A 20,193-nucleotide genomic window follows, 5' to 3' on the forward strand; every position below is an offset into this window, starting at 1 on the left:
AAAGCTCATCAAATAAATCCAAGTGCAACGGGTAGAGTCATCGACAATACTAAAAAAATAACGAGTTCCAGAATATGTAAAGGTTTTATAAGGACCCCAAATGTCACAATGTATTAACTCAAAAGGATGACTACTTGAAATAGAACTTAACTTAAATGGCAGTCTTGTTTGTCTAGCTAAGGGACGAATATCACACTGCTTATTAGAATCAAAAGAAATATCTGAAAAATTTTTAGATAAAAATTTAAGTCTAGCAGCAGAATGGTGTCCAAGTTGCAAGTGCCATAGATCTTAAGGAGAGGTGATGTGATGTATAACTGGATGAGAAGGTAAAGGTTTGGTTGCCGGCTCGATGTAGTATAAGTTCCCATGTCTCCTACCCCAGCTAATCATCTTCTTCATTTCCAAGTCTTGTAAAATACAAAAGGTGGGGAAAAATATGGCACAACAATGGAGGGACTGAGTTAGTCTAGGAACATATAACAAATTGGTATTAAAAGAAGGTACACAAAGAACATCTTCGATTTTTAAATTTGAATCTAAAGAAGCTGTTCCTACTGAATGTATTTTTGCCTTTTGTCCATTAGGTAAATGAACATATGTAACTAGAGTGGATGAGGTATTAGTGAAAAGGTGTGGGGACTTGGTTATATGATCTGTGGCACCACTATCAATTATCCAAGCATCAGACAATTTAGATGAACTTCGAGACAATAAACAAGTAGAAAAAGACAGACATTCTGAGGGATTAATGCACTCGTTGTTCACTGCACCTATAATTTGATCATATTGCTCTGCCATTAAGCCTGGTGCAATAGTTTGGAGCTGCTGTACTATAGTTGTTGTGGTCTAGACATTATGAGCACTAGGTTGTTGCTTGGGGGTTTGTGTAGGCTTGGAGCTTTCTCCTTCCTTGTGTAATCGATGTCCAGGTGGAAATCCAATGATCCAATAACATCTTTCAATGGAATAACCCTCATTTTTACAATTAGTGCAATACAATGATTCCCTCTTTCCCTTGTAGTTGTTCCTCGTGTTCTGCTTTGATGAACCTGGTTGGTCTCTTGATTTATTGATGGCTAACATAGCCATACTACCATTCGTGCGAGCAATTGTGAGTTCCCTTTGCTTTTCTTCTTGTGAAATCATAGAATAAGCCTTCTTTACAGAGGGAAGAGGCTGCATCAACAGAATTTGTCCACGAGTTGCGGAATAGGACTCATTAGGTCCCATCAAGAATTGCATCAACTTTTGTCTTTCTTCACGGACTACCAATGATTTCATTGCCCTCCAAGTACATGGTTCGATATCATTACTATAGGACGCTAATTCATCCCAATAACCTTTCAACTTTGTATAATATGCTGCAAGAGGTAAAAGGTCTTGTGTGTGCAAAGCAATGTTCCTTTGAATTTGAAAGATACAGGGTGCATTACTTTGTGAAAATCTATCTTTTAGATCATTCCATACCTCATGTGCAGTACCAGCGTAAATCACATTGTTGGCAAGGTCCGCTTCAAGAGAGTTAAGGATCCATGATAGGATCATATCATTGCATCTTTTCCAAGACTAGTATTCAGATGGCTGCTTTAATGATGAAGGCTTCTCGATTGTTCCATCAATGAAGCCAGTTTTGTTCTTTGCACTAAGAGCAATACTCATGGAATGGTTCCAAGTACCGTAGTTTTCTCCAATTAATGGTTTTGAAACCAAAAACATTCTTGGGTGATCAGAATGATGAATGTAATAAGGGCTTGAAGGATCATTTGTCCCGTCATGGCTCTTGCTGTCTCTGTGGTCTCTTTCTTCTTGGCTTCTACTTCTTCTATGATCACCATAAGGTTGTGCAGAGAGAAAAAAAAAACAATCAGGAACCTTACGAGGGCTCTGATACCATGTTAAAAAGGGAAGACTTTTATTGAATGTCTCACACTTTTACAATCAGCCATTTACAACAATATATATATAACATCTAGTTGCTTGGTGAGCAAGACTAGATCCTACGGTGAAGGAATTAACATACAATTAAAGGAATGAAATAATATACAATTGAAAGGAAAGAACTGTGATTGTGGATCCAAATTAATATGCAAGATTTTGATCTCAATACTATTCAAAGCTTGAAATTCAGGAGGGGTGTATTGTACATGGAATTAGTGGAACTTTTAAAGAAATCTATGGAATTTAAAAGTCTGGGTGTATTCAATATAGACTTTTAACAGTCCATGAAAGTCTTGAGGTATTCAATTAGGATTTTTAAAGACTTCATGAATTCCACCAAAATCTAGGGGTATTCAATTAGGACTTTTAAAAATGAATAAAAGTACAGAGGTATTCAAAATATCATTCATACTTATGGAATTAGAAAATCATGGATAATCATGGACTTTGTAGTGTTAATTATACATACACTCCAATAATTTTCTAGCCTCCAGACCAAAGATTTGAAAAAGTCTATCAAAGTTTCCTCTTAAAAAAAAAAAAAAAGGTCTGTCAAAGTTCTTCTCTCTACGCACGAAGAAGTTAGTCTTTCATCGTCTCTCTTTCTTAATTTTTTGTTTTTTCTCTAATCTTTTATGATATCAACGTTTTTTGATACCCAACATGTTCATTGTAGTTCTTGAATGTGATTTTTGTTTTTGTTTTTGTTTTTTTTTTTTCAATTGTGATACTTCAAACCCTAATAGCAATAAAAATGATTTATGAAACCCTAAAACCCAAATATTGTGGTCTACCCCTAAGACCTTGAATAGTGTTGCTATGGCATACTAAATTTTATCTTATTAATTAATTATTCTCATTAATTTGAATTTATACTATGGTTCAAAGAAAGGTTGAACAATTGAATTTCAATTGATTGATTATATCAAGACATTGACCAATATTTGCTACAATATATGTTAATCGGCGAAAACAAAATTGATGAGAATAATTAGTCATAAACATCAAGTGATCTATATTGCATATTTATGTTGTTGGGAGATTAGGAATGAGAACAAACTCTCTAGACAGACTAACGATCATTCATTTGAGTCAATTTCTATTAGAAGATACTTGAGCATTGAAGAAACAACGAGTTATTATCTTGTTTTGTGTTTGGGCTGCATTTGTTTTGTTTTGTTTTTATATTTTGTACATGCTAGGAAATCTGTAGAAGTCATTCATAATAAAGTATATAGATTTTCATGAATCAATAAAAGTCTGTTGCTAAAATCAATGGTTTTAAGAAATCCATAACAGTTTATTCAAAAAAAAAAAATCCATAACAGTCTATCAACTTTTTAAAGAGTCTATGGACTTTTCAAAAAGTCTGTCATTTAAAAAAAGTCTGCACAAATCCAAATACAATACACCCCCTCAGGATCGAATTCAATACCTCCCATGAACTGTGGCAATTGAATTACTGGCTTTAGCTCCTCATTGGCCCAGCGCGACTTCCTCTTCCGTGGGCCGTCACTCTGGCTGTCCGACTTAACGAGAGGGATCACGTTTTATAACTCATGCACAGCCAAAGGTGACCAAAGTCGCAAAGCGTAGAAGAACGGCCGGAGCTGCGAAAGATTATGGCCATTAAGTCTCCCTCCACACTCGACCAATGGACAAACCAAGACCACAGGGACATCGACGATGGAAAGACGAGTCGGATGGGACTGGTGCGCCGCCACGACGTCGCCTGACGAAGGGGAGATACGGTTGGGTCACCGTTTTAGCTTCATGGGTCGAGAGGAATTTTGTGTTATGGTTTCTTTCATTACAAAAATCAAATGGAATAAGCACTCAAGAGTAGATTGATTTGTGCTGGTGTTTTGATATGGGAATACGAAGGTCAAACATCGTTTCCCGTTGATCTTGGTAATTTTCATTTTAACTGTCTTACTGTGTGTTGACTAACGGCTGAGCTAGATAACCTTAACTGCCACGTCACCAATTTGTGCAAGTGAACGGTTCACTAAGAGTGGACCAAATAGTCTCCTTATCGATTATTTGGAAGAAATTGTTTGTCTTCATACATGCCTATTGTACTTACATAATTAGCTATAATGAGTCATGCTATAATTGTTTGTCTTCATTTGCCTAACCATAATTAGCTATAATGAGTCATGCTCATACTACCGCCAGCAGTACCAACAACTATCAAGGGTGTGACCTACGAAAATACCGCCAACCAGGCTATCACCTTAGCTCCAGCTCAGTCCAAGATCACCGCTGATGCACCACCATGCACCACGCCAAGATCACCTCGTTGAAGCATCAGAAGCTGGGAATTGAAGCATATCCGTCCCACATCGAAAACAAGAAAGCACTACTAGAATTTTGCTCATAATGCCAATATACAATAAAATCTATACTAACACAATGGAAAATCAAGATTATACCATCTTATTTACAGTTTTAGATCTGCTTTACATTACTGAAATACCTCAAATTTGACACTTTGGCCATACCTCAAATCTGCTTTCCATTACTGAAATACCTCAGTGAGCAACATTAATTATGAAGCTATAACTTCCACTAACTGGTTAGAACAATATTGAATGATAAACATTATCTGATTGGGGAAAACTGAAATAGAAAGCTAATAAAGATTGGATATACTTGTTTTAAGGTTTTGAAGCGGTATATATAAAGATTCCAGTACGTTGTTATTGAGAACTTTCTGCTGTTCTTTAGCTAATGTGTTGCCTCTAAATACTTTCTGCTGTTCATAATAATTTAATGGGAATTTGGAAGACATTTAACATTTATATATATTAAAATAAGTTTTGCAGAAGATCATCTCCAAATGATGAAGGAATAGAATTTAGACATGAATGAAAAAATAACACAGAGAACAGTAGTAGATGTGAGCTAGTTACTAGTTACTTTCTCACACTCACTCACATAGCTAGAAAAGGGAGGTCATAATCCCCAGCCTGACAACATAATTTTGGTGTTAACTAATTTGTAGAATATCATCTCGAGAAGACGGAGAGTCCTCACAAACTTGTTATGTAGCTGTGAAAGCAAACCTGTACTACGTGTTAGTACAGCTGGAGAATATTTCTCTCCACTCAGAAGCCTCAAATGCAGCAAGCAATATAAAACAAAAAATTGGCAAATTCATCAACTCATCATTCCACAAGCTATACGGCCCTTATGTGATACCCTAATCTGTTAAATCATTCAATTGGAATAGCGAAACATGACTTTGGAATATAGTTTAGTAGAGATCTGTAAAATACGCCAAAGCATCACTCTTCAACCGAAGAATTGCAATGAGGAGCTCCCACAAAACAAAGTTGAACTTACTAAGAAAATGACCAAGTTCATTGCGCTACAATTTTACGAGGAGAATACATAGATCATACAAACCGAAAAGTAGCTTGCTCAGCTTGGATCTGGAACCAACAGTTAGTGACATTTGAAGATCATGAGAGAAGTACAAATGTGTAAAAATGTGCCATAGGTGTTGGTCAAACAGTTTCTCACTTTTCTTGCCAAGAGACAAACAGAGAGCATCACATTAGCATGTTATGCTCAAGATAACCAATCCACAACTGCACATACAACATTTTTATAAGTTAAGAATACAATCACTGCTGTGCGCATTGCACCCTCTGTGCACCACCAGGCATGTCATCGTCCTCATCATACGCCTCCGAATGAGCCTGGTGCTGTTTCCTCCTCATCTCCTCCTCCATGTTCACATCATGCAGAGTCGTCTCCTCACACTCATCCAACTCCATGTCTGTCAGCTCCTGATGTGATGCCCTTGGAAGAGCAGCTTCCAAAGCCTTGACCTGCTCAGGGCTCAGAGTTTCAGGGAAGTCCACCGAAAAATGGATGTACAGCTTGCCCTTCATGAATGGCCTCTGGTACATTGGCATACCCTCATCATTGATGGCCTTAAACGAATCTGCAATTTCATAATTAACCCACAAGATTAATAACAATGTGAGGAAATTACAATTGGCACATCCAGCTAGAAAAAAACACACTAAGTACAGAGTTCATGAACTCTACTAACCAGGCTTCACAACTTCGCCAGGGTTTGATTTGATAAGTAGCTGCCTGCCATCCAAATGGTTCAGCACAAACTGGAAACCACATAGAGCATCTGTAAGCGATAAAGAGTGCTCCACAAAAAGGTCATCCATCTTTCTCTTGAACTTGGGATGTTCCTTTTGCTGAATGATGAACACTATATCACCAGTGATTGTGTCAGGCTGCAATGACAAAAACAATGGAAGCAGGCAAACCAATCAATCCCACACTTCACTAAGCATGAAAGAACTAAGAAGTATACATTACTATCAGGATAATTGAAAACATACAGCTTCATCAGCTTCGCCAGGAAATGTGATCTTCTGTCCATTCTGCATACCCTTCTCCACATGGACTTCTAAAACTTTCTTCTCTTGAACAACCTTCTCTCCCTTGCACTGTCCACAGCGGTCCTTGTCACTAATGGTCTCTCCGGTACCCTTACATTCATTGCAAGCATGCTGCATCTGTTGAATCATAGAGGGTCCAAGATGTCTAATAGTGACCTTCATACCAGTTCCTTGGCAACCACCACACTTGGTTGAGGCTCCAGATTTTGATCCTTTGCTGCCATTTACAACAGGTGCCCATATAAGCATCATATGCAAATCACAACTCAATCAAAGCTAACACTACCAGAAAGTGCAATACTTAGCAAAAGTACTGGCATGTGAAACAATACTCACCCTTTGCACTTAGAGCACAACACATTGCGAGATAGGGAAAGTTTCTTCGAGGTTCCAAGATATAGGTCTTCCAAAGAGACCTTCAATGGGTGAACCACATCTTCTCCACGTCTCTGTCTCCGTCCTCTGCTACTACCACCTGCTCATATAAGGGAAATTCAGACACTTGCTAATCTCTTTGCGACTTATGAATCAGCATAATCCTAAACAAAATCACAGGGCTCTCACCTCCCATGCCTCCAAATGGGCTGCCACCACCACCAAAGAAAGAGGAGAAGATGTCAAACGGGTCATGGCCACCCGCTCCCATTCCTTCCTTAAGTCCATCCTCACCATATTGATCATAAATTTCTCTCTTCTCCGGGTCGCTCAGAACCTCATAAGCCTGAGCCAACTCTTTGAACTGCAAATAATTTCAAAATCTAATTAGGCCTACATATATTACAGTTTCAATCACTCTAAACACCTCAACCCACAAACATATCTCGCTTAAAATCTACACCCAGAGCTTCAAATCAACTAAAACACCCCAACCCATGAGTCATAAACCAACAAAAGACTAATAATTTAACAAAATTCTTCACCATAATATATGCAATTAAATCAATAAAAAAAAAAAACAGATCCCATCAAAATTCAGATTATAACTCAAAACCCAAATCTGGAAAAACTCTAAATCGACAAAGATTCATGGAAAAAGGGTAAAGATTGGTACTTTTTCAGGATCTCCGCCCTTATCAGGATGGTTCTTGATGGCGGCTTTCTTGTAAGCCTTCTTCAAATCTTCCGGCGAGGCAGTCTTGGAGACTCCAAGAATCTCATAGTACTTGGAGTTATCGCTCTTCTTGGGCGCCCTACCTCCTCCGAACATCTTCGATTTCGATTTAACTAAAACGACCCCTCTCTCTCTCTCTCTTAACGAGGAGGACAACAACGACGAAGACTTGGGGGAAGCAACACGACCTAAACGCAACGACTTGAACTCAAAGAGATGAGGAAGACTTGGAAGAGGTTTTATAGCAAGAGGAGGAAAGCAGGTGATTATTATTCGAGAGAGTGGGGGACGTTTCTGGTTTTGTTAAAGAAGGATCTAGAATGACATGTCCCGCAGGGTTTTTATTGGTTGTGGATTCTGGACCGTCCGATCGATGGTGTGATCCAGAGAATTGTTGATTATTAAAGAAACAGGAATTGAACTTTTTTGACTAGCCTTTATGCCTCGTGTCGAAATTAATATTATTAAGGTGATTTAACTCGGGTCAATGTTTTTGATTGAGTTCAAGTCGGGGTTTAGCTCGAATAATTTTTTAATTTTTTTTCAAGCTCAAGTTCGGCTCGGCTTGAATATTTTTTTTCAGAGAAAAATTTACCATCACTGTCCACATTTTGGTACCAATTCCAATTTGATACCCAGACTCACAAAGCTATCAATGTGATACGTGAAGTCTTATATTGCTATTGATGACAAACTTCCATCAAATTTCCATGACGTCTCCGTGGCAAGCATGTCGAGAGAAAAAAAAGGCAAAAGACCAAAATAACCTAATCTTAAATCTTATCACCAATTTTTACTGAATTTGAGACTCGAGATCTGAGTTTAAGTTTTCTCATATGTTGTTAATGTTCAGAATACTGCCATATGATGTCGGCTTCTGATAACGTGGACTGATGTCCAATCTTCTGATATGTATAGAGTTCAGGAAATCCAGTTAATCTGTCAAGAGAAATACAACGGCATCAAGAGGGGAGACCGCAGTTGGCGGTCTTCGCTCCTCCGGTGCTAAAGTTAGACGATGTACTTGTATTGACAAATGTAGCGGTAGATAGCTATTGAATGCGTAATGAATGAAGAGAGAGAAGTGGACCTTTTATAGGTGAAATAGTGAGTTACCACACTCTTGTTTTCGATGTGGGACTGATATACTTCAATTTGCTGAGTTTTGGTCCTTTCTGCAGAGACAACTTTGGGTGGCGCATGTCGGCGCGTCGAGGCATATTTCGGCCTGGAGTTGGCTTGCCGGTGAAGGTTGTCTTGCTGTGTTTCCAGGGGTCACACCGTTGAAGTCATTCCGACAAGGTGACATGGTTAAGTATGAGTGCTGATTATGGCTGACAAGTGTTATGTATGTACATATGTCTTGTAAGAGTTGAATTATTTGAGGAGAGCATTTAGACTCTTGATGGTTGGTTGGCTTTGTCGATATTAGAAGTGTTCCTTTTGTTTACAGGTTTGATGTTTTGGGTAGTTCATCTTTAGGGGAAGTTCCACCAAATTTTTGGTAGAATTTCTTCTAAAGTGAGCCCCCACAGAACCACTTAGGATTTCAGGGTGAAATCTGGGGCGGGTTCTGTCAAATATGGTCCAATAAAAAAAAACATTTCATACCAAGTTTATAAAAGAAAGGAAACATTTATGTTATCAAAACAAACATGGTCTACAAACAACCAGGCCACAAAGCAAACCAAGTAAATTGGTGGATGAGTATTACAGATGTTGAACTAATATTAGTCTGTTTCTCCAAATCTCAAACCGCAGCAGACCAATTGAATCGGTATATTAATGAGGGTAACTGACTTTTCGGTTAGTTTTTGAGAATTCAAACAATCGCAATTTGGAGGTAGTAAATGGTTGTAGTAATAAGATCGAGCAATAATCGGGCCATAACTTATGTAGATCTACTATTCTTAAAGGTTTTATGAATCTCACTTCTTTAGATCTTGAGGTTCATAAGCCTTAGATTTGTGCAAAGTGAAGCAAATGAATAAAGCAGAGGAGGAAGAAGAAAAAAAGATGAAGAATGAGAAGAAGAATAAAGACGAATTATAAGAACTGAGAATAAGTATAAAGAGAGAGAGAGAGAGAGGTGAAAATTTTACAGTACCTACTAAAAAGCAAAAAAGAACACGCCTCACGCGCCTAGTCGTTTCTACTGAGAGTTCATGCCTTGTCCGGCGGCACGCCCTAGAGGCGTCGTTGTCGAACGGGCAAGAGAGAGAGCAGACCTTGTGTCCGAGAGTGGGTCTTCCCGGAGGTAAGCCCAATCAAAGTGAAGGTGATGTAGTGATGGGATCGCTGTCCAGACAATTTGAAGGGGCAGTTGGGTGGTGGAGGCGGCGGTGTGTTGGCTAGCGAACATGGCTGGTGTTGCTGCGTGGTCTTCTAGGGGCGGATTCGAGTTCAGCGGCTCGAAATCCAGATGGGATCGACAGTGCGCGGATTTGGTTGGTTAACTTCGATCTAATTCGTGCTGCCTCTAATCTGGTTCTTGCAGGTTCTGATCTGTTTTATGCGGGGTTCGATCTGCTTCGTGGAGACGCTGCAAGATGTGATCTGGGTTGGAGGGTGACTGCCCGGCGCACAGGGGGTGGAGGTGGAGACGCTGTCGATGGTGGGTTGGCAGAGGTGTTTCAGGCGGGATGGTGGTGGCGTTGTTGCTACATCCTTGCACTTGGGCTTGGGCTTGGCAGAATTTGGGCTTTGGCTTTGGGCCCATGTAACTTTTGTTTATCTTTTATGTTTTATTGTTTTTTGCTTTTAGTAAGATGTGACTTTATGTCGGCAATAAGTCCCTGCAACATTTTAGTAGGGCGATGTGGGCTTTGTCCCGGTTTGTGTACCTTGTGTGCCTAGTCTACCCTACTTAGGCGGCGAGTTCCTTGCCTCGTCAAATGGTCGCAACCTCCTAGTAGTAAGATGAAACTCAGTGTCGCCGGTCTTAATTCTGGTCGGCAACATATTAGGAAAGCTGCACTATTTGTATTGTGCTTCGGTTTCGAGTTATCTTTCCGTTATGTCACCACAATATCAAAGCAAATGGAGTAGCCAGTAAAGCACTCTTTGCTAGTTGGTGCCTGTTAGAATACATAAATTCTTTGGAGACTCCTGATATTATTTCGAGACGTTCTCTCAATGCTTATTGTATTTTGGGGTTACGGCTCTATGTCCCCCCCCCCTTGTATTCGACAGTTTCATTAATTAAGGCCTAAGGGCAGCCGCACTGGCCCTTCTAAAAAAGAGAGAGAGAGAGAAACAGATGTCGTAGAGTTCTAAGGAATTTTTCCTCTTTAAATATTTCAATTTAAATTCAGTTTACTCCCTTAATTTTTTGGTCGAGAATCAGTTTGATCCTTTTTTTTTTTAATCACAGTGGTCCATGTACTTCCAAACCACATCAACCGCGTTCATATTTCAAATTCCCCTCTAACTGTGACATCATGTGATGAGTTGGAGCCTACATGAGGCTCCACTTTTCAAACTTTGACTCTTAATTTGGATGAAATGTCCAAACTACCCCTTATTATATATTTTTCTAATTCTTAAGATTTTTTTTCTTTTTCTTTCTTGCTCTTCCTCAATCTTCGCCGCAACCCATTTCGATCCGACCCTCTTCGTCACCTTCCATCTTCTTCTTCTTCCCTCCCCAATAAACCCTCCTTCAATCCCAATCCAATCTCCTATCCCCTAAACCCAAACTCTAATTTCGTATCTTCCGGCCTCCACCGCCAGAGATACCTTTACCGATATGGTCTATTGTTGCTTTGAGGCGGCAAAGGCGAGGTAGGTTTCGCGGAAGGAGGAAACAACAACGAGAGCTTGGGTCGGAGGGAACCATTCTCGGGTTTGGAGCAAGATGTCAGATCAATTGGCAGGTTGCAGAGAGAGGGCTAAGCAAGACATGGTGGAACTCAGGTATGCTTCGATGGGAAGAGGACGTAGGTGAATGAAAATCTGTCTTAAATATAGGTGAATGAACTCCCTTCCTATATTTTAGACTGAAAATTTGCAATACCCATCTCGTATTTCATGTTTTTGTTGGGAAATTTGATGAAGAAAGTTGCCCAAATTTGAAACTTTTAGTTTATTTTTGGGTAGGAAAATTGTATTTTTTTGTGTCTGCAAGATCACTAGGCTTGGGGTAAAAAAAAATTGGTAGGTACCAAAAAATACCTTTCGCAATAGTTCAGGTACCATTTGGAGTTTTTACCCTATTTTTAATTTTGGAGGCAAACCTGATTGAAATGTCCATTATGCCCTTCTAAGGGGTTTAAGAGTTGAAAAGTGGGTCTCATGTCAGCTTCAACTTAGCACATGACATCACATTTGAGGAGGAATTTGAAATTTGGACGCGGCTGATGTGATTTGAAAGTGCAAGGACTATCGTGATTAAACAAAAAAGGGGATTAAGCTGATTTTCAACCCAAAGTTTGAGGGAGTAAACTGAATTTAATGTAAATACATATTTTTGTGCAAGTTTTAATAACCAAGATTGTGGCGTAGTGGATAATTATATTTAAGGCTTAAGTTTTGGTTCAAGATGGTAAGTTTTTGAATCTCGTCACTTGCACTAAGAATGGAGAAAATTATTATTTTTAATTAAACCACTCATTTCGGTCGTAAACTGAATTTATAGACGTTAAGAACGGAAACCATACTAAGTCACGCAAGTTGGTTCGCTTGAGTCGAGTCAAAGGAAATGTTTCTCGTCAGTTTCGGTTTGATCCATAGGTAGATAAAAGTTTATGCATAAGAGTTTATTATCATTTTTATCTACTTAATTTATTTGATGCCTTAATGCATATGAGGAGCAAATAGAACGTTCACTACATCCTTCACAATCAATGCAATCATTACCATTCTTTTTAGTTCATTCAACATAACCCAAGATCTAATTTGTTCAACACTTGTTCTATGCATAGTTGTTGACTATACACCGCTGTTTACCATTTTTAAATTTTGATGAATTCATCCCATGATAGTTTCAGCCTTGGCATCGAATTGTTGTAGTATTGAAATTTGTCTTTTTGGCCAATACTATTGATACTCATCATATAGGCATAAACCTTAATAGTAAGATGAGATTTCTCATTTGTTGATGCACCACAACAATTGTGGGCAACAGCCACACAAATATTGCCACGAAATGAAGGAATGGTGGATAATGAGTCATACCCACTGTTTTTGAACAAGTTGGTGTCTATAGCTCCCACGCACAAACCACTAGGGGTTTCTATGTATTATTTTATATTTATGAAAGTCTTCTTTACTAGAAACAGTGACTGGGCGCAATTTTCATAATTTTTTTTTACATTTTTTATTATTTGCTTATTGAGTGAGTGTTTTTTTTATTATTAAACTTCATGAGTAGGTGTTGTTTTTTATTTATTTTACGATGAGAGTAGCGAATGGGTGACATCTGTATGCCTCAAAAAAAAAAAATTAAAATTGGAGGAAGCTAAAGAAAGCCTTCTCTCACTATATCAAATTATAGATCTATTCTGCAAAACATCTCTCTCTCTCTCTCTCTCTCTCTCTGTTTTTGCCTGTGTTGAATCTAGTGCCATATTTCCTCTCAGATCTACCCATCAACCCATCTGAATCCATTTCTATGGCACTCCATCAGCATTCCGAACTACTTATCAGTCACCAACCAATGATCTCTTTTCTGGTGAGGAGCTCCTTTTTTTTTTTTTTTGTTGGTGCCTCCATTTCAATTGTTAGATTCTCATGTCCTGGTTGGTAATCGATATTAGGTTGTCTTTTTTGATTGGGTTCTGCAAGTAGGGAAAACCACATCGATCAGGCAACTATCTTCTGATCCAGTTTTTTTGGGTATTTGGTATCTGATGCTTTGATTTTATTGAATTTTTAATGAAAACGATTCACTACTACAATAAGTTAAACAGACGACAGATATTTGGAGTTGTGTGATGACCAGCCTCACTGTGGTCTAAACGAGTGTTGTGTGATTGAAAAATCACACAACGGTGATTTCACCGTTGTCCAATATTCATTTCCTCAACAGATAATTTCCGTTGTGCGAATTCTGCGCAAGCATGTGCCTGGCATGGCATGCGCAGGGATGCCTCGGCATTGACATGGCCATTCAGACAACAGAAAATGAAATTTAGCTGTTGTCTGAGATTCATAACACACAACAACTATATTGTTTATTTGTTGTCTGAGATTCATAACACACAACAGATATAATTTTTTCTTTGTTGTCTGAGATAAGTAACAGACAACTCAATGAAATGATATCTCTTGTCTGTTGATTGATTCAGACAACAGGGATAATTTTATTTCTGTTGTGTGTTATGAATCTCACACAACAGAATTTTGTTATTTTCTGTTGTTGGTTGTTAGTTCACACAACAGTTATATTTGGTTAACTGTGGTGTGAATATAGTAATCAAATTGGCTAACATCAAGTAACTGTTGTAGGAGAAGCCTTAATTTTGAACTCTTTTACAGTCATACAACACATTATTTTGCATTGTGTTGTATGACTGAACCTTGGACAACAAGACAAATATTCACAGAAATAATGCTCAATATATTACCATATAAACAGTACTATAATCCATATAATTCAAGTACCATTATTCAAACATCTATACATTGAAGTAACTAGATAATGTACCAAACAAGAGCATTCCTAGCTATACATGAATCAAAAACATTCATATTCTCAATGGCTCTTATCCTTCAGCTGCCTTTGGCTTCAATAAAACCTGGAAGGACCTGCTCCAATTGCTTTATACTTTTTGCAGATTTAGGATCATCAGGAAGGAGATCAGCTTCCTTCATTGCACAGAAGGCCCTAGTTTCTTTGCAATATATTTAGAAGAAGTAATCAACAGAAGAACAGCAGACTTCAACCTGCGAATAGAAATAAGCTCAGCAAATAGCTTGATGATCTCCTGAGCTGCCATCATATTCTCTGCTCTAATAATATGGTCTACCTGAAATACATATACCAAAAAATTACTAACAACTAAGAACTTGTTCTCGCAAGTAAATTAACCCTAATAAAAGTAATAATAAAGTTTTGCTATATATATATATTTTCAGTGCTATGGGTATTTGTTACTATGTAGTGATCAAGGTTTTGCTATATATATATATATATATATATATATATATATATATATATATATATATATAGCAAAACCTTGATCACTACATAGTAACAAATACCCATAGCACTGAACATAAACCAAAAGAAAATAATAACCAAAATATCACAAACTCATGTAGCCAAAGTCTGTAAGCATTACCTTTGTAATAAATAAAATGTCCACAATGAAAGTCCAATCTTCAAAGAAGAAAAGAAACCTGGAGTGCAATCAACCAAAAGAAAAGCTATGGTACCAGCACATGCAACAAAGCTAACCAGCCATAAAGAAAAATATAACAAGGCAAAAGCAATATAGAACAATCTTAACCAACCAATTGCTGAAAACTGAACCACCAAAATCAATACCCAAACTTAACAAATTCAACTTGTATAAAACTCTAGTAAGAAAACAAGGGGAGTTCTCAATTTCAAAGAAAATAATGACAGCTATCACATTCTTCCAAACTAGCAAACAAAAAAATGGAGTGCAAGAGGATACAGCAGTAGTTTCAGTTGCTGATTGAAGATACAGCAGTTGTCTCCATCAACTAGATGTATTTGCTGCATCAAAGAGCCAAGTTAATTTAATTTGACAAAATGATTGTGCATATCAAACATGTTCGATTTGTAGTTAAACATACTGTCCGGAACATATGCAGCAGACTATATACGAATACGGAGACAGAACAAACCAGAATTGGAAAATGGAAAGACATATGAACCTGAAGAAATGTGGAAAGAATATCCTTATCGTAAGTTAGCTCATACAGAACCATCTCCAGCAGAGGACTTCTGCACCAAACCCAATAGCACATTGATTTTCAACAAATGAATAATAATTATAGAAAAGCTACAGAAAAATTCATTATATCAGGAAAAAGAAACAAATACCTGACACCATCTGCTCTTGTAGTAGACCTTTGCATTTCTGCTATTCTTCTTCGACAAGTCAAGCTCCATAATCTGAACATCCCAAATTAGTGCCAATGGTGAAACTGATTTACATTAGATTTAAAAGTGGCTATCATAATTGCATGCAGAACTAAGACCAGATTCCTTACATTTCAAAGTGGAAAAGAGAGAATTTGATAATACGTAGACTGAAAATTTGAGAGTGAATTTGAGTTTCAATGAGTGAAGTAGACTGAAAAGAGAGAACAGAGCTAATAGTCTGAGCCTCTGAGGAGAGACTGAGAAGGGAAAATAAAGGAATGAAATAAAAGAGCCGGCCTTTCTAGAAACTAAAGTGGTTTGTTAATGTGAGTACCACTTGAGAACCAAGCTAGATGCACATCGAGTAAGCACTTCCTAAATATGAAAGCAAGACCAAAACAGAAGAAAATGTCAATACAACTTTATCTGAACGTTATGTGAGATTTTCTAATTATTTCTACACTTGGAAACAGCTCCTCTTCATTTAGTTTTGAAGCTCAAGTCTTTAGCTCTTAATGGACAATCATGTCCACTATAAGCTGCAATTAATGATCCTACATGTGCATATAGAGTAGGATGATAAATAAAAACAAAAAGTTTCTAATTAATTACCTCCAGAAGTTAGTCGCTTTCTGTTTCACCATTGAGATAGCGGAACATGCATATCTTCAATGACATATACAGTTGTTCCCATTCTTGGGTTTTTCAAGATACCATCAGCTTACCGGCAATCTATCAAGTTTTTAACAGAACAATTATTTTCAATTGACTTCAAAATTCTACACAAGAACAAAGCACATAACAAAGACATAAACTGGTATGAAATCAAACAAAGAAAAGAGACAAACACTCCCACATGACTCATCAAGATAAAGAAATAAGAGGCCAAAATCTGTTACTCCATCCTCCACTATTTTTCATTTTTTCCAATCCAGATTTCCTTCCAAAATGACAAACATTCATGACTCATTCTCCCACATCATATATCACCTCTGTAAAAAAATGAAAAGCTTTTCTGAATTACTACTTTTTCCAACAAAAGGATCATACTCAAATTAACCCCATTTCCCATTCTATCACCACAAACCCCCCATATTCTCTCTAAAAGAAGAAAAAGATTGCTACAAGTATCCACCTTTAAAGAAGGATGCCCCTTTGAGAAGTGAGAACCCATCTTCTATCAATAATCTGCATAGAACCAGCATATTCCAACCAATGACATATTAGAATTTGGTACCAGGAACTAATTAAAAAAAAAAAGGATTCATCTCATATTCAGAAATCTAGACTGTGCATACCATCATGCTTCTTCATCAAATTTCTGGCAAACAACAAGAAAATGACTAGGAATCCAACTCCATTTAGGTCTCTATAAATACAAACTCACAAAAGCAATACAAGCCATCGAAATACATAGAACAGAAAAAGCATTTAGGTCTCTCTAAATTTAATAGAACTTACCATATTTCCCGGCCATTCCAGCCTTCTTCTTTCTCTTAGTCTGCAACAAGAAAATCACCATTTCTTAGAAACACGCAACTTTTCCATATACCAAAGCAATTTGAACTAAATTCATCAAAACAACTCTGTATTAACTAATCGAATCAAATTCTAGCTTTAACTCAACAGAAACTTAAGCCTCTACTGCCACAGATTATAGTGAAAACTGGAAGAACAACTTTCAATCAAAACAGAGAGAGAGAGAGAGAGGTACCATGGTTATGGATAGGAAGGTCGCTGGCTCTGAAAGTGGAGACCAAAATGAATAATTAATTTAATGGTGCCATTTAGAAAAGAAGCTTAGAAAATAGGCTGTAGAAGGATAAGGGAAGAGTCTATGGTACCCGAATAGAATCTGAAGGTTCAAAAATGCGATGGATTGAGACAAAGGCCATGGTTGCAGATCGAGAGACTGAGAGAGCTTTCATGAGAGAGGGGTTTCGCTGAGAGAGAGAGAGAGAGAGGATGGTGAGAGAGATCCAAATCGACCGCTTTAGGGTTTGTGAGAGAGGAATGAGATTTAGGGTTTCGTTTCATTTTGTCGAGAGAGAGTTTGGAGGGTGTCGAGAGGTACTCGGAAGGTATGTTTTCTTTTTTTTTTTTTTCTTTTGGACACGATGTGGCAATTATACCTAGAAAAAAAATTCTCAAAGTTACTCCCACAACAGAAACCTAACGAACTGTCGTATGAATGCACTACATAAAATCAAAATGCCAAAACATGGAGGGAAACATGCCGCCTACAACATTTTGGGTCAAAATTTTGCCGCCTATGTGCCTACTTCACACAACAGAATAGCTTAAATCTGTTGTCCAATTTCTACAGCTTGCACTAGGTGTACCTAGTGGAAGACATTCAAGCAAGCTTCCTCAAAATTTGGCTCCCAATTTTCAATCACACAACAGAGATTTCAAGCACTGTTGTGCCTAGTAGCCCAAATTTCAGATTTTAAGAGGCAACCAAGACTCCAGAGTGGAGGGAAATCTGCCGCTAAATTTTTTAAGACTCAGACAACGGACAATACTTAATTCTGTTGTGCAATGTAGTTCTGATAAAAAAGTTATCACTTTGTTAACATTCACACAACAGAACATCACTAATACCGTTGTACAATCGAGTTTACTTGAACACACAACAGATGATTTTTGTTCCGTTGTGTGATTAGTGTTGTGTGATTAACTTTTTGTAGTAGTGATTGTTTATTGGACTAGGCGCTTTATAAGGTTTAACTTCTACAAGTTTAGATCTTCAGGATATGGAACAGAAAGCTGCAACAGCATATGATCTAGCTGAAACAGAAAACTGAAATATGCCAAGCCCTCCTCCAATCATCATCATGGTTTTACTTACATTTTTTCAGTTCTTGGAGGACTTGGCATATATATCTTTTGTTTAGCATTTTATTAAATTACAATTGATGCTGATTTTGCAGTCAGTAATATGGAAGAAAGAACTTCAGGAAACGATGAACAAGAGAAGACAAAGATTTGTTACTTGCTCAAGCAGGTAAATTTATGTTATAGCTACACATTATTTGTCATTAATTGACTGGACTCGGAACACTTGAAGAAATCCCAAAATATGCGACATCTCTTTGACTCATTATAGTTTTCATTTGTATTGAAAACGTATCTCTAGTATTTTATCGATCTACACGATAGTGTTTCGTATATTATTGACTAGAGTTTCTAGGCTTGGAGAGGGATTTGTTAAACTCTGTCAACTGTGCAGGAACTTGGATAGTTGATGATAAAATAGCCATCAAACCTCAGGTACTTTTCTATAAACCAACATGGTACTGAAATGCTAATAACTACATTACAATTATCGTCATTTGAATTTCTAGGATAAATTAGTTTTACCAAAACCTACAAGCTTAGCCTTCTGTTATAAACTTGTGATAGTTTACTGCTCTACCATCAAAGTTCTTGTGTTTTATGACTTTGATCATATGGCTTCAAGGGAAATTCAGTTCATGTTGCTTATTACTTGTTAAATCCAAGAAAAATGACAACATTGAAACAATTTAAATTTGTGAATTGAAGATGATTCAATGCCACTGACTAATCAACCGCATCTCATAGGCTTGTTAGACTAATCAACGTATTCATGTTCCAAACAGTGAATTTCTGCTATTGCTGTATGTCTCAATCGAACTACAGTATCAGTTAATTGGGTTAGTGAGTCTTTTTCTTCCTATGTTCAAATTAGTCATTGTAAACTGTCTTACACCATTGTTATTGGTATTTAATCTTTTCTCAGACATAATGTGTTAGGAGGTTATCGTTTCAAACAGACAGCTACAAAAGCGTATGATAGAACAAAACTTAAGCACGGGAGCACACAAGAATACGTTACTCACTGAGAAGGTAACCTAACTAGCTATAATTCTAGCATATATATAGTACTGCTGTTTTAAACAATATATATAATTTGTGTGCTTGGAGTTGATACCTATTTGATACGCTATTTTTTATTATTTCTGTATCAGGATAATTTATATCAAGTCCAACTCAGAGTATCCAGTTTCCATGTTGAATTTTGAAGAGTCTGAACTGGTGTTCAAGACAAGGAGAAGTTAAGGCAAGGTCAATTAGTATATGGTATGTAGAGATTACAGATCTACTTATGTATAAAATTTTCAGTCCATGTTAGAGCTGTTGTTGGAGCCTGGGAGAAGTTGAGGTCATAAGCCATTTGGTTTGTTTGGTTAGTATTTAGAGAAGTATAACACTATTGATGTACTAAAGTTTGCATAGAAAGATTTATTTATCTATTTAGTTGATTTTTACAATATAGGAAATTATTGTTGTATATTCAATACACAGATATTGGATTTTCATTATATATACCAGAAAAAATTTCAGATATTGAGAATTCATTTTAATCAATTTTTTTTTTTTTTAATATTTGTATTGATGAAGACACGAACCCAGCATAAGTGTGGCCATACTAGAATATTATAATACTAACTTTGGCCCCCAACTTTTTATATAAAGAAATGGGACCCATCATGTCAAAAATGAAAAACAAGTCACGTAGAGAGTGAAGCGTGGGTATTCTTGCCAAAGCAACCGGCCCACAGAGCACTGACCCAAAGAAAAGTGGCTGCAATGTGGCAATGGCTCTTAGACACACACATATGTGGCCT

The 20,193-nt window shown here is 37.3% G+C and overlaps 2 protein-coding genes and 1 long non-coding RNA gene across 6 annotated transcripts in view; all 3 read right to left on the bottom strand.

Moving 5' to 3' along the window:
- Positions 1-7,758, bottom strand: part of LOC133732228 (dnaJ protein homolog) — a 37,205-nt gene extending 29,447 nt beyond the window's left edge. Inside the window, exon 1 of the mRNA XM_062159729.1 lies at positions 7,609-7,758. The gene's annotated coding sequence lies outside the window, so the exon portion shown is untranslated. The remainder of the gene's footprint in view (positions 1-7,608) is intronic.
- Positions 5,286-7,615, bottom strand: LOC133732229 (dnaJ protein homolog). Its single transcript, XM_062159730.1, has 6 exons — positions 7,426-7,615; positions 6,939-7,113; positions 6,711-6,849; positions 6,315-6,591; positions 6,008-6,206; positions 5,286-5,896 (listed from the first exon to the last, which is right to left on the bottom strand). Exons 1-6 carry the CDS (start codon positions 7,579-7,581, stop codon positions 5,574-5,576), a joined length of 1,269 nt encoding a protein of 422 aa, XP_062015714.1. The 5' UTR covers positions 7,582-7,615; the 3' UTR covers positions 5,286-5,573.
- Positions 7,759-14,266: 6,508 nt separating the features above from the next.
- On the bottom strand, positions 14,267-18,221 carry LOC133734842 (uncharacterized). Of its 4 annotated transcripts, none has more exons than XR_009858615.1 (5): positions 16,677-18,221; positions 16,154-16,273; positions 15,500-15,571; positions 14,769-15,400; positions 14,267-14,453 (listed from the first exon to the last, which is right to left on the bottom strand). It is a non-coding gene; the product is annotated as an uncharacterized LOC133734842 (long non-coding RNA). The 4 variants fall into 4 exon arrangements; XR_009858614.1 differs by having other exon boundaries at positions 14,268-14,453; positions 14,769-15,169; positions 15,331-15,400; positions 15,500-16,273; XR_009858613.1 differs by having other exon boundaries at positions 14,268-14,453; positions 15,500-16,273.
- Between the last annotated feature and the right edge of the window lie 1,972 nt (positions 18,222-20,193).

Source organism: Rosa rugosa, chromosome 2, assembly GCF_958449725.1.
Source record: "Rosa rugosa chromosome 2, drRosRugo1.1, whole genome shotgun sequence".
Classification (NCBI taxonomy): domain Eukaryota; kingdom Viridiplantae; phylum Streptophyta; class Magnoliopsida; order Rosales; family Rosaceae; genus Rosa; species Rosa rugosa.